General features: G+C 40.4%; 1 protein-coding gene across 1 annotated transcript in view; it reads left to right on the top strand.

Moving 5' to 3' along the window:
• LOC118417820 (GDP-mannose 4,6 dehydratase-like) overlaps positions 1–13,802 on the top strand; it is a 43,350-nt gene that overhangs the window by 15,418 nt on the left and 14,130 nt on the right. Inside the window, exons 9-10 of the mRNA XM_035823564.1 lie at positions 836–954; positions 5,184–5,280. Of these exons, the coding sequence (XP_035679457.1) occupies positions 836–954; positions 5,184–5,280 (216 nt within the window). The remainder of the gene's footprint in view (positions 1–835; positions 955–5,183; positions 5,281–13,802) is intronic.

Here is a 13,802-nt window from a genome sequence, read left to right as displayed (position 1 = left end):
CGGCGCCAGACATTTTGACCAAAACCAGGGACTTAAAATGCTTGTAAAGCACGGAAACTCCGTACACATCAATGGGATACCATCTTGAACATGTTTGTGCCGGTAGGTTTAGGTGTCGTTGCGCGACGGCCGATATTTTTGTGGATATAGTGGGCATTCGCTAAAAAGACATTTTGCTGGGCGTTCGCTAAAAAGACCATTTTAGAATCGAAAACTTTGATTTATGTCACTTCGGGTCAATGGATTGACTTGAAACTCAGGATTAATACATGGGAGCACAACGTGGACATATTCCAAGCAAAAAAAATGAGATTCGTGCAGCGCGGACTTCTCTAGAGTGGGCGTTTGTGGGCATTCGCTAAAAAGACCATGCGGTATAACACAGACACCTGAGTGTTGGCAGTATATATCTGGACTTGTCCTGTTTTTGGTAGGAAAGTCACTGACAAGGATTGACCTTCCCCTTGTTATATGTTGGGTGGTACGCCATGTTGATAGTGGGTTACTAAGACATTGAGCAGTGTGTGTTTGTGTGTCTGTGTGTGGACCGGTTTAATATTTTGTGTGTTGGTGTGTGACAAAAGCTGATAATGAATAGATTTGGGGCCCTCTGACAGCTTGCATGGTACCACAGCACAGCTTTTGAATTTTATATCTTGTGATTTTTTGTGATAGATAGCTTATGATGAAAAAGTGTTCTAGGATTGGGCCCCCTGACCACATACTCTGGAACTGCAGGAACATTTTTGTCAAAATCTTAATTGTAAGAGGATAACTCACTTGTTCACTCACTCTCTACTATGTTTCATGTTGTTTTTCCCTCTGTCTACCCCAGGCCATGTGGATGATCATGCAGCATGAGGTGCCAGACGACTTCGTTGTTGCCACGGGAACAGTGCACAGTGTCAGGGAGTTTGTGGTCGCCTCCTTCAAGCACATCGGAGTAGACATCATGTAAGTATAACAGTGTAGTACAAGTGTTTTGTGTCTTTACAGAATATCCAGTACAAACAGTTTGAAAGTAATGACATCAGCAGCTGAGAAAGGTGTGTCATTCACTCACTCGCTCACTCACTCACACACTCATTTATTCACTTGCTTACTCATTCATTCACTCATTCATTCACTCACTCACTCATACACTCCCTCACTCACTTATTTACTCACTCACTCATTCCCTCATTCACTCATTTGCTCACTCATTCACACACTCACTCTAATGATAGGATCCTTACACACATCTCTTTATGAGGTTGTAAGAATTGACGTGTGATAACAATCTGCATACGTCCTCCCACATTATCGCCATTCCTGTACCCTACAGCACCAGTGACTCTGTAAAGAAGTGTTGTGAGTTGAGGTCGGAAGTGTAAACCTCAGGTAGAAAGGTGGATGTTTTCAAATACAGTGTCAAATGGCCAGCTTGATGTCACATCCTAAAAATTCCTTTTCACCCCTGGTTACAAAACATTGTTGAGTAATTATCCCGGAAGCATTCAATTAGCCCGGGTGTTTTGGTGAGATTTTTGGAAGTGCTGGACTATATTTGTCATTCCTACGGCTATTTTGGGGTGAACATTGAGCTTGTTTGAGGGGAAACTTTGAGGCAGACATTACTGTGGTTTGGTATTCCCTGTGAAAGGAAGGAAAATACCTGACTGGTGTCTAGAATGTGATACTGCTAGATTTAGCCATACAGTCTCTGTTGTTGGTTTTTCAAACATTCATTTGTTTTGCCAATTTTGCCAACAGCAAATTCTTTAAAGTTTCCAAAAAGTTGCACCTTCAGGCATCATATTGGTGGCCAGTTTACAAATGTCTTTCACAAACAGGTGCAAACAGGCACGACGGTATATCCTTTTGGATGGCACGTATGCTGGAGATCCAGTGACGGAGGAAAGCCACACTTGGAACACGTTTAAAAACCCACCACACTTATAAAATAAAGGGGGATCTATCGCAGTGTGAGAGGATCAATCATTACAGTCTGGTCTTACGCTGCTTGTACTTATTGTACAAAACTGATGTGTTATGCATTCATAAAGGCTGTTTTACTGGTAATGTGAAAAGAACAGATCCCAGAACTTCTGGTCCACCGCTTGGAATACAAAGGCAGAGATGAGACCTCCCATTCTGAGGTCCTGCCCTCCCCCCACACTGTAGACTTGAGGCACAGTGCCTGTGTTTGGTCATGTGTGTGGGCATAAGTATGAAAACACGTCAGCTTTCTGTGAAAATGTTTAGTTTAGACATGGATAGAGGATAGACCATTTACACATGCAGTACAGTTTTGAGAGGTTGTACAGCCATGTGTATGCTCAGGGAAAAGATTAAAAGAACCTCATATGAAAGCGCCTGCACAGTGCAATGAAATCCTTCCCAAAACGTCTCCAAGAGCAAGTTGATTTACCATTAAGCATTGCTGTTTCTCCTGAATTCACTGCATAACATTTCTGGCCCTTCTGAATTCAGTTATGATCAGTTATTGTTACCACGATCCCCCATTCAGACCCTCATACATGTACATCAAACTGGCTTTCAGATATTGTATATTTTTATGAAACTTAATAAGGTTATGTTGCCACTTGGGAAGGCACTCCATCTGTAGACTATGAGCAGAGTTCTGTCATAAGCCTATTATTGCACAGGTGGGAGTGTGCCACTAGGGAGAAGGGGAGGGTGTAAGTTACAGGGTACAGAAAGACAAGTAGTCAGGTGTGGAAAGCTGCCACAGGGAGCATGAATAGTTTCACAGTATCTCATGATGGTGAAAGACAGATGGCTTGAGTCAGAAAATGATTTACAAATTATTGCATTTGATATATGACAGAGGGAAGAGAAAATTTCCTATGTTGCATTTTTATAGAAACCTGATCTGTAGAATTGAACAGAAGAAGATATTTATTTTGTTATAAATATTATAAAGCAGAGTAAGTTTCAAGACTAGTCAGTCAATTTTTCGTCTGTTTCTGAAAAAAGTCTGACACCATTCTGCAAATTATGCTAAGAAGCTGCAAAGGGAGCATTTATACATATTTTCCCAAAATATATTGGAAAGCAACAAACTGAAAAGTGAAATCTTCCAAAGCTAAGAAGAAGATGTGAAAGAACCAAAATAAATAATTCATTGTTTGATATGTCATATTCTGTGTGTTCAGTCATTTGGTCAACCTCCCTGTGCTGACTTAAATTTCATAACAAAGTTAACTTTTTTATATCCAACTTTTATTATCTTTAATCATTTTTGGGGTGTCCAGATAATGTCATCAATATAATCAAATCAGCATAGCCTTGGGATAAACAAAAAGTGTAAAAGTACAAATCATAGTATCTGAAGTGATAGCAATGATCATGGCACCAAATCCTTGAAAGACACTTCAAACAGTTAGAACTTTGCAGTTTCTATTCAGTGAGAATCAAACTTGTTTCATAACTTCATACCATAAAAACAAAGGTATGGATTTCCAGACTGTCAAAGGTGTTGACAAGTTGGGTGGGTCTTGTCCAAGACTTAAGGCCAGTCTTCATATGTGGAGAGGATCGGATTTTGTACCAACAAGCATCTTACAGGGAGGATATGATGGGGCTTAGTGATGATTTTAATTGATTTTAAAAGGTCAAAAGATTGTTCTAGATTTATTTCATAAAAATCTACTATATACCTGTTTTTGGAAATATTCTTCCACTTCAGATTAATGCTATTTTTCATTTCGTTTGATTCTTTTAATATTCTTTATTGATTGGTTGATGAAGGACTCAAGAAACCCCATCCACAGCCTCGTCCAGGTGCAGAGCCAACCACAGGCTGCGTTACATCAGTGAGACAGGGTCAGCATGATCAGTACCAGCAGACCTTAATCAAGATATCTGAAGTGATTGGGCTTGTAGCTGGGTGGGACATAAATTCCAGGCATGTTTACAGCTCACTGTGACACACAGCCTCTCTGGGCACTTACCCATGAGGGTCTGCATGCCTCTTTGCCATGAGGTATAGGGAGCTTTTTTAATTCCTTGTTAATTGTAGTTGGGCCCCTCGAATACTATTCAGCATTTATATGTATTATACAGCTTTTCGTGTAGTGCTATAGGCCACTTTAAGTTTAACTCTACTTACCTAGGATAAATCATAAAAGATACAAAAGCCTGTAGTTCTGCTGCAGTGCCAAGTAAAGCTGCCAGGAGGTCCATAATTGTCCTTGACCTTCATCTCCCCAATACCTACTGACACACTAAATATCATCACAATCTACCTAGAGATTCCTCATTGCAAAGTATCTAGAAACAGAAACACACATACATGTACAGATGGACACCCAAAAAAACAACACATCCATTTTCATGGAGGTAATAATTCAGATACAGTGTGTGTCACACCATGTGGCAGTTCCATGAGCAGGATCCATTGAAGTGTTTTTTAAAGGTTTTTATAGGCCATCGGAATTCAAGGCAACTTGTCTTACAAACAAAACCAGCCACAAAACCCGATTTCAATCAAAGCTTTACGAGAAACAGAGCGAACAAATGCACTAATGTCGTCCTCCGACTTTCTTCTCCTGTGAACCATGAGCCAGTCTTGGTGGGCCGGTGCTGTAAATGTGAGGAGCAGAGCTCTGTAGATGTGCATGTGTAGTTTCCCATCCGTACATCTGTGTCCAGGAAGTTTTCTTCACTTCACCATGCAAGGGCACCTTTCTTCTCTCCTGACCCATACAAGGGAGAGCTTTTGCAGAGGTGCCCAAGCTGGAAGCCAGCAATAAGTGGAGGACCAGTCTGTGAGACCATGTGCTAAACAGAAGAAGCACCTTTCTCTCATGTGGGCTTTTCTGCAGTGTTTTCTTTCCAACTGTAATCACCAAGTAGTTTTGTGGTTTGGCATCGTTTTTATATATGATGTTACTTGTCTATGTACTCTTGTGCCTTTTTTAACCATTCCACAAAACACCACAAAAATCTTGTAATTAAAATTCTTTTTTGTGGTAGTGTTATAGAAAATTACTGCAGCAAACTTTTGAGGAGGCAGTGCCAATCTTGTAGTTTGCATTATTCTACCTAGAAGAAAATGATTTTTACAGTTTAATGTTGTATGATTGTATTACAAAAGCATCCGTATTATTATATTTTGATCTCTGATATAAAAAGGAGACTGAACAACATTTTCAAATTCATGATTGCCCTTTCTGCAGGTGGGAAGGTAAAGGACTTGAGGAGGTCGGCAAAGACAAGACAACTGGCACTGTACGAGTCAGGGTGGCCAAGAAGTACTACAGGCCAACAGAAGTGGTGAGTTCCTTTTTGTTTGTCTTATTTTGCTTTGCATAACTGGTAATCCACGTTAAAGATATGCCAGTTTTTTTTTAATGGTAGGTGCAAGTTGCATAAGACCGGACAGTAAGGTTTGATCCACTCACATCACATGATGGACCCCTTCTCTTTTTGGTAAGTGTGGTTGGATCTTTAAGATGCTCAGACAAGGTGTAACTTTCCTCAAAGATAGGATCTACAGCTTTACTTCCTATTCGAGAGGACTCCTTAACAGCAACTATGTAATCATTTTCACCTAAGTCAAGTGAGGAAATTGGGCCTGCTAGGCTTAGATACGAACCAAGAACCTTTAGATTCCAAGTTAACAACCCTAACCACAAAACCATCTTGCCACCTTCTGTTTCTCTTGCCCAATAAACATAATGATGCATTGTCAACTTATAATGTTCTTCTTTTAATAGTTTTCTCATTTCTACTGTATTATACGAAGGAGGTTATTTTAACATCATTCAACATCAAGCATTAGGCATTAAGGGTTATTTTAACCTCCTTGATTATACTGTGAGAATACATACATGTGATGATCCACCAACGAGGTGTCACCAAAAATCCCAGCTGTGAAAGATATGATGGTATAGCCCACTCTTTCTTAGTTGGTGGTCTCTTGTGCACTTGTAGGAAAAAGCCATCCTAACAAGACTCTAGTCATATGGTTGTGGTTTGATGTTTATGTTCCATGTCCCACTGTTAATATGAGGAGAAGTGGTGACTCACTGTGATGAGATTTCACACACATGTCCACTCTATCACTGATGACTCTTGCTGGTGACATCTCCTAGAAAAGACTGTCGTCAACAAAGCTTTGGTCATTCCTAGTCCTAGGCAATTCGAAAGTTCATACTATTAGAGACTAAACGCGGGTCATCTATGATTAACAGTAAATTACAATTAAATCTACGCCTCACAGAAAAAAGCATTCAAACCTTCTTACATCCAATGATAGATATTGCAGGAGACAACCACTTGTTTGCTCACCATATTAGTGTCCATCTATGGTGTTCATATGGCAATGACATCTGTCTAGTGCCTTGTCACCTATCATGATGCTGAAATAAGCACATGTGGAGAAAGCATCACTCTTGCAGGTGGTCACCTTTGTTTAGGTCCATCAACTCTCCACAAACAAATGTCCTGAAGATTTCCCACCAGCGGCTTTCACTTCAAGTGTTTCCCCAGAAGTCCTGAGGGACTCCTCTCCTCATTGGAGACAAATGAAGCTTGTCAATATTTAGATTTGCCTGTCAGTTTTGTTGAAAAGTGGTGATTTGTATGTAAACATTGACCAGGCCCCTCCTTATCAGCACCAGGGCATGATGACGGACAGGTGGAGGTTGGAGAGTTTGCTGTTGTTTGTGAGAAGATACTTTCCTTTAATCTAGATAAGATCTACTTTGGTTTCATTCCATGAGCATTGAATTCATCCAAGGATAGTTTCATTTTGTATCTCTTCAACATTTGTCTTGTTGTGACTTGTACTTAGTCCAGTTTGGTAAAAATGTGCAACAAAGGTCTTCATTCATTAATGGACCAAAAAGGTAGAAAATGTTTCAGTACATTTTTTCTGATTATGCACAGAGAAGGTTTCTATGATAGAAAATAATATGTTATATCTATAATTGACTATGAGTTGATTATTAATGCACATTTGCATAGATCAAGTCTCTATAATGCAACTCTTGATGATAAGATTAATGTCTATCTTTACTTCTTTTTCATCCCATATACTTCTGCTAGTATCTCTCTTCATCTGTCTTTGCTTCCATCCAGTAGATCTTTCCCCATGTGGTAAATGTGATATAGAATGTTTCTCATGCCCATGAGGGACATGCAGCAGTCCCAGATGTTCCTCTCCATGGGAAATTCCTCCTGTTTATCTTGTCCCAGCCCAGACCAGGAAAGTGGTAGCTGCTGGATGTAAACACTGTAAATACCGCCCCTCCCCATCACCAGGCACTGATCAGGATAAGGTCCACAGGTGCTTCCTTAGTGTCACTGATGGATGATTCAGGGCTGAATCTTTATCAGCATACAGTTGATGACATTGATGACTTAAGATAGTGTATGGTGATGCAATGCTTGCTATATTTAAGAATGTGCTAGGAATCTATTATGTATCCAGTTCTTTAGTTTGATATTTTCTGATTTGTAATAAGTCATAATTTGGAATAAGTCATTCAAATATGGGGTACTCGTGAGTCGTAATGCAAATGTTGAAATTCTTTATGCGACATTCGAGTACCAAAGGTACAAAGTAGCATTGAGTAGTCTGGTGGTTAGCAGCCCTGCCTCTGGAACTAGAAGCCATGAGTTTGATTCTGTGTTGCTCACCCAACATGCATGCTCTCAGAAAGGGTTACAGTCCTTAGGATGGTCTGAAAGATGAGACAATATTGCTCAATTTTCAGCTCTCCGGCAGACGACCACCATGTAGGTAGGAGTGGAGAGGCGAGGAGAGAAGGCCATCCAACCCCCTTACAGTTCCCCTATTTGTATGTCTAGCCTCTAATTGGCATCAACAGGCCTATATCTCAAGTGTCTGTAACAACACGGACCTGCTAGCACACATTTATTTGTCCACAGGGTTAGATAGCTTCCACTGAGCTGTACAAACAAGCACCAGGCTTGTTCCTTGGGTTGGAAGTGTCAGGCATTCTGATTGGACCAGCAGATAGATGGAAGAAGAACTCGGATAGTCGTGCAGGATTCTGTTACGCTGTCAGTCAGAAAAAAGTGCTTCGAGATGGTTAGTCAATAAAGGAAGATGCCTTGACACCAATATCATGTCACAAAACACAAGCATTTCGAGATGAGGAGGTGCCTTAGCCTGTTATCCAGCCGTACTATAGCTCCCGAATCTCTTTGGGATACAGTACAGTTCCAGTAATACATTGTATATCTCTTTGGGATATAGTACGGTTGGATGCCAGACTAGAGGTGCCTCAAGCGCATAACAACAGCCTCATTAATCAGATTGGTACCTACTGGCCATAATGATATAACAAGGTGAATAATTACAAAGTAATTTTGCATTGATCAGTATAATGTTTAGTTACATATTTTTCACGAAGAAGATGAAAGAACAAGTGAGTGAACAAATGGATGGATGGATGGACAACCACTTGTTTGCTCACCATATCAGTGCTCATCTATGGTGTTCATATTATCATATGACAATGAAGTCTGTCTTAAGTGCCTTTTTGTCACCTATCATGATGCTGAAATAAACACATGAGGAAAAAGCATCACCCTTGCAGGTGGTCACCTTTGTTTAGGTCCAACAACTCTCCACAAATAAATGGATGGATAGACTGACGGATAAGTCTTAAGTTTATTCTCGGTCAAACTGACACTTGTGATTTCTCAAGTTGAAGCATGTTGACCATCTCTGAGCCAGATCATCATGTTTGAATGAAACAAAATCCCTCCCAAGTTTTGACATCTCTGATATGTGTCAGAATACCTTTCATTGGTTTGAATATTGCAGCTCAGTGGTGTTAGTAGGTCACACCTGGAGGAGGAAGCCTGAGTCCTGAGATCTCATTTCAGTTGGATTAACCTGGAATCCAGACCTGTCTTTCTCATCAGCTAGGCAGGAAAATATGTTGTTTCTGTCATTGAATTTTCAACATGTACTGTCCCAATACTAATGAGTGGAAGGGGGGGGGGGTCATGCCGACAGGAAAGTTTGGTAATTCAAAGCCTCCGAAAGCTCTTGCCCATGTAGGTATTCTGTGAGCTTAACACTGAGTCGAGATCACTTTTGCTCCCCTTTCTTTTAGTCGCAAATTCAAGCATTTTTAGAAGCATATTTAATTTCATTCCAGTTTCACTGTATACTTGTTTCAGTGTTAGTGATGAATTTATGGTAATGACAGTTGGTTTTGTTGATAACCCCTTACTGTGAATATGGGGGTTTTGACAGCAGGTTAGTCCAGGCTTTGCTTCATGTGCAGGTTCAATAAGGCTGCCAGGGGGCCCAAACCTATTATTTCGGGAGTCCAAGGGCTATTCACCGTGAATCATGACCAAAGCATGTCCATAGCATGAGATATCAAAACAAGAAATTCTGCTGAAGTACAATGGAATGGACCAGTGGCCCATAGTCCATTTTGCAAACACCTACCAGCACACTGAATATCATAAAGATCCAGCCTTGACTTCTCAGACAGACAGGCAACCTTAAAAACATAACCTTTTTGGCAAATTTAATTACAAAGAAGAACATGTTGATACTTATTAAAAGGATGTTATCATCGAAAAGAAGAAGACATCTCGTGTTTATCCTCTACCATCTTCATCTAGAAAGTGATGAGTACCAAACAATTTGGTATGTTTGATGTTTCATTTCTTCTGGCAGAGCACTTCTCTTTACTACAGTTGACAAATGCAGATCTGTATGTGATCAGAGCCTCTGGTCTTCTGCCCACCTGCAATGGATCGGTGGGGATTCCCTCAGAAGGTTTGCACCCAGCGTGAAAACAAAGCCAACCCCAGGGAGGGGGGAGGGCAGGACCAGGGAGAGGTCAAGTCTGGTGTTCATCAGTAATTTGTAGTCTTTGCACCTGTGTGGTCCTCCAGGGGGACTGGGGTTTTATTTGTAAACCATCAAATAAGAAACAGCAGGGGGTAGCATTACAGCAGGACTGTCTCTAGGACACATCCCTCCGAACTTTGCTAGGTGGGAGGGACAGAAATTTCACTCCCATCACCTCCCTGTGGAGCGACAAAAACCTTAATTTTATCAGATAAAGATGATTTCATGCCTTTGACCCTTGCTGCCACCCCCACCCCCCAAAAAAGTTATCAAAATACTGAGTGGGACTGACATTCAAAGATGGAGAGAATCTGCTCTAGATCTGCAGTCAATCCAAAGCTCAAAATAAAATATATTGCTTTGAAAATGAGCTTACATATTCAAAAATCCATTTTTTTATAGATAATTCCCTTTTGTACGGCACCAGCAATGTTCACAGTTATGTGATATTGAACAGCTATAATCTTAGATAGCTCTTTCAATTTTTAGCAAATTTGACAAATTCCTGTCTTTGGTTCATCAAAATCTCCAATTTGTAAATTGAAAGTTAAAATCTAGTAAGCCCCCTTTCCACTAGATGGCAATCGCTGACACAGCAACCAAAAGAGGATTTGTGTGACCCTTGATTTCACAATTGAAATATGATTCAAGATGCAAAAGTAGAATTTAAAATCAAAAGACACTCACACCTTTTTCTCCGTGCCGTCTTTTCCCGTCAGCTAACAGAAAAAGACGGCATATACTAAAAAGGTCATGATTTTCCCCATCAACCTCTGCTTGGAGAGTACCTCTAGATATACAATTACATTGTCAGCTTTGTCCTCCCCATATTATTTTAATTAAACTAACATTGCTCACACGCCTCACGCCCTGACAACTGTCATCTGTAACTTTCTAAAGGTTAAAAGTGAAGGCTTGGTTAGGCTAAAAGTGTAAATCTCATTCCGTCTGGCAGGCTTAGCTTGTGAGGCAGAATCAAACCTGACAGAAAACACCAGGATATCAACACCCTGGGGCACCTGCTGTATCATGTACTCAGGACTTATTAAACTCGACAAGATGGACTAGCTTTCTTTGATTGAGTGAAGAACCATGTGTTCAAGTTATAAGACACGAAAGCATAAAGAAAGGAAGGATTGGCGCAGGCAGTGATCAATGAAGAGATGAACAGTAAGAAAGACTCAACATTTACTGCTACTATGTAGATACAGTAGAAGCCAGTTAATTACACAAATAATTGAGGCACACTTCTGTTAATTGCACGGAATGCCACAATCCCAAACCAGTGCAGTCCAGCTGGCTGACTTCGCATTATTGCACCAAATATGCTGGCAAATGAGGGGTGCAATGAAACGGCTTCTACTGTATGAAATTGTCAAACAAAGTTTCATTGCACTAGCTTCACTACCTACACCTCACTGAAGTAGCCATGTGGCTACCAATCCTCCATTGGCTTAGGCAGCAAGGAAAAAGTTTAAAGTCCAACTAAATGCATAGGACAAGGGGGATCTCTTGGGCTCTAACACTTCTAGGTTAATAATGTAAACATCAGTCTTACCCAGGTGATTGAGGACAGCCCCTCCCCAGTCTTAATTGACTCACAAATTTCAATCAAACTTTTAAAGACAACATAACAGCACTGATTTAAGGACAGGAAAGTGAATTTATAGAGCCCCTGCTGCTCCTGGGTAATTGGTAAATTGACCCAGGTTTGAGCGCAGGATTAGATGTTGTATCCCTGCTACCCTCTGCACACCTGCACATGCAGGAGATTTGTCTCAATTAAAGATGTACTTAATGAGGGTCTGTATGGGGGGATCCTGGCGATGCTGAACAGTAAATTCGGTAGGTTAAACATTTCATGGTAAGTTCAGGAGTGCTGTCAGCGTTTAATGGTAAATTGAATTGTTCTTGCATGACGGTTTTTGACAACAAGTTTGTCGGGCAGTTCCACTGTCTGGCAAGACTAGGCTGTGAACATTGAAAATTTAGGCGCAACTTGGCATTCGACCACATGATATGAACAATTTGTCATCAATGCTTAACAATGAATACAGGATGAGAAATAATGGGCTAGGTAGAATTAAAACCACCAACTATGTTACAGGAATAAGTTACCGACCTTGGGCTATAATCAACGGTGAATTAAGATAGCTTGCTAAGGCTTGCGGAAACAAGCATGCAGACCCTCCCTAAAGTCAAAGGGGTTGTCTTGCATGTGGAGTAATTGTGCCATTGTGCAGTTTGTGTGTGGCTGATCCTCTCAGCTTGATGGAGTTTGAAAGTTGGCTTGACCCGTGTGTCAGAGGGTTGGAACAATCAAATTGGTTCACAGAATGGCAGCTTGGATAAGTTGACTACTCAGTATACCTGCTTTGGCATTGTGCTTATCCTCAACCAGTTGAGTCAACATTTCTTAATCATGAGACTAGATTAAGGAGAGATTTTATATGGGGGTGCATTGAATGAATGAAAAAAAATGGTGAAATATTAGAAAAACACTTTACCACACAAGCTGTTGACACAGAAAAATACAGGTTTTTATTTGCAGTAATTTGTTTTGTTAAGATAAAACAGAACTTTTTGCTCTGTATGTCTTTTGTTTTTCATTTGAAGATGGCAAACTGCTCATAGCCATATATTCAACTTCTTCTTCATCCGTATGGATCAGTCAATTTTTGCTATTTTCTTTACAAATCTTTTTCCATTTTTTTTTTGTATTTCTCATTGAGGTTAATCATCAACTGGGCCAAAATTCTCATTGTAGTATCCAACTCAGCCATTTGATTGAGCCAACTTGAACCTTTCAGCCATCCAAATGAAGATTTAATCCCTGACAAAGTCCCTGGTGTTGGACCACATGTTCGTGGCTCACTCAAGGCTTTATGGCCTGAGAGGGAGGATTCATTCTCTCAATTATTACCTCTTATAGGACTTTACTCCCTCTATTCCACTGACCTTGACCACACTTCCACATGTTAGGGGACTGAAGAACAGATTACACATTTGACCTTCAGTGGTAACATCCTTCGTGGAGGTCGACTATATGAGCTCAACAGATTTTATCTGAGAAAAATATCAAAACCGAACCAAGGTTTGTACTTTTATGTTTGGTATGACCTTAAACAACCCAAAATTCATTTCCCTTGAATACTTTTTCACGTTGACACATGCATGAAGCATCTGTCTATGATGACCACCTTTCTAGATTTTATCGGTCCCCAGAGGAGATCTTCTTTCTAGGCGATTTTGCATGTTGTCCTTGGAAATAGTCTATTATCTTCTTCACAAGTTTTGAAGAGAAGTCCACTTCCTGTCTATATACACAATATCGATAACAACAAGGGTTACCACCCTCACGAGGCTTAGTGACAAATGGGCAGTTAAATTGCCTGTTGTCCTTGGAAATGGTCTATTCTTAATATTGAATCATGCTAATGTAAATACATTGTGATTTTCCTCAGGCTTCGTGTTCCATCAAGAGGACATCCCTAACTGAAGCTAGGGATTACTTTTCACCTGAGTCAGGTGTAAAGTGCCTTTTCCTAGGGGCTAGCATAGATGAGTTGATGTGCATCAGGGCTCGAAATACTTTTTTTTTTGCATACCTGCACTTGTGCAGGTAACATTAAAAATTACCTGCACCAGACAAATCTTACCTGCCCCACTCTGAATTTGGGAAGTATGGATCATACTGAAATTGTTCAGGAACCATTGCTATTTTTTCTTTTATACTTTATAGGTGGTAACAGTCAATGCAGCTAATAACAATCCATATACACCTACATCATAGGACATATAACATAAAACCCAGTGTACATGGACCAGTGCAGGTTAGGTGCAGGCAGACATCAGAACTACCTGCACAGCTCCAATTTTACCTGCACTAACATGCATATGCAGGTGGTATTTCGAGCCCTGTACATGAAAGGTGAGGCAGGAGGAG

The sequence above is a fragment of the Branchiostoma floridae genome, chromosome 6 (assembly GCF_000003815.2).
Source record: "Branchiostoma floridae strain S238N-H82 chromosome 6, Bfl_VNyyK, whole genome shotgun sequence".
Classification (NCBI taxonomy): Eukaryota; Metazoa; Chordata; class Leptocardii; order Amphioxiformes; family Branchiostomatidae; genus Branchiostoma; species Branchiostoma floridae.
This window is presented reverse-complemented; position numbering and strand designations above follow the sequence as displayed.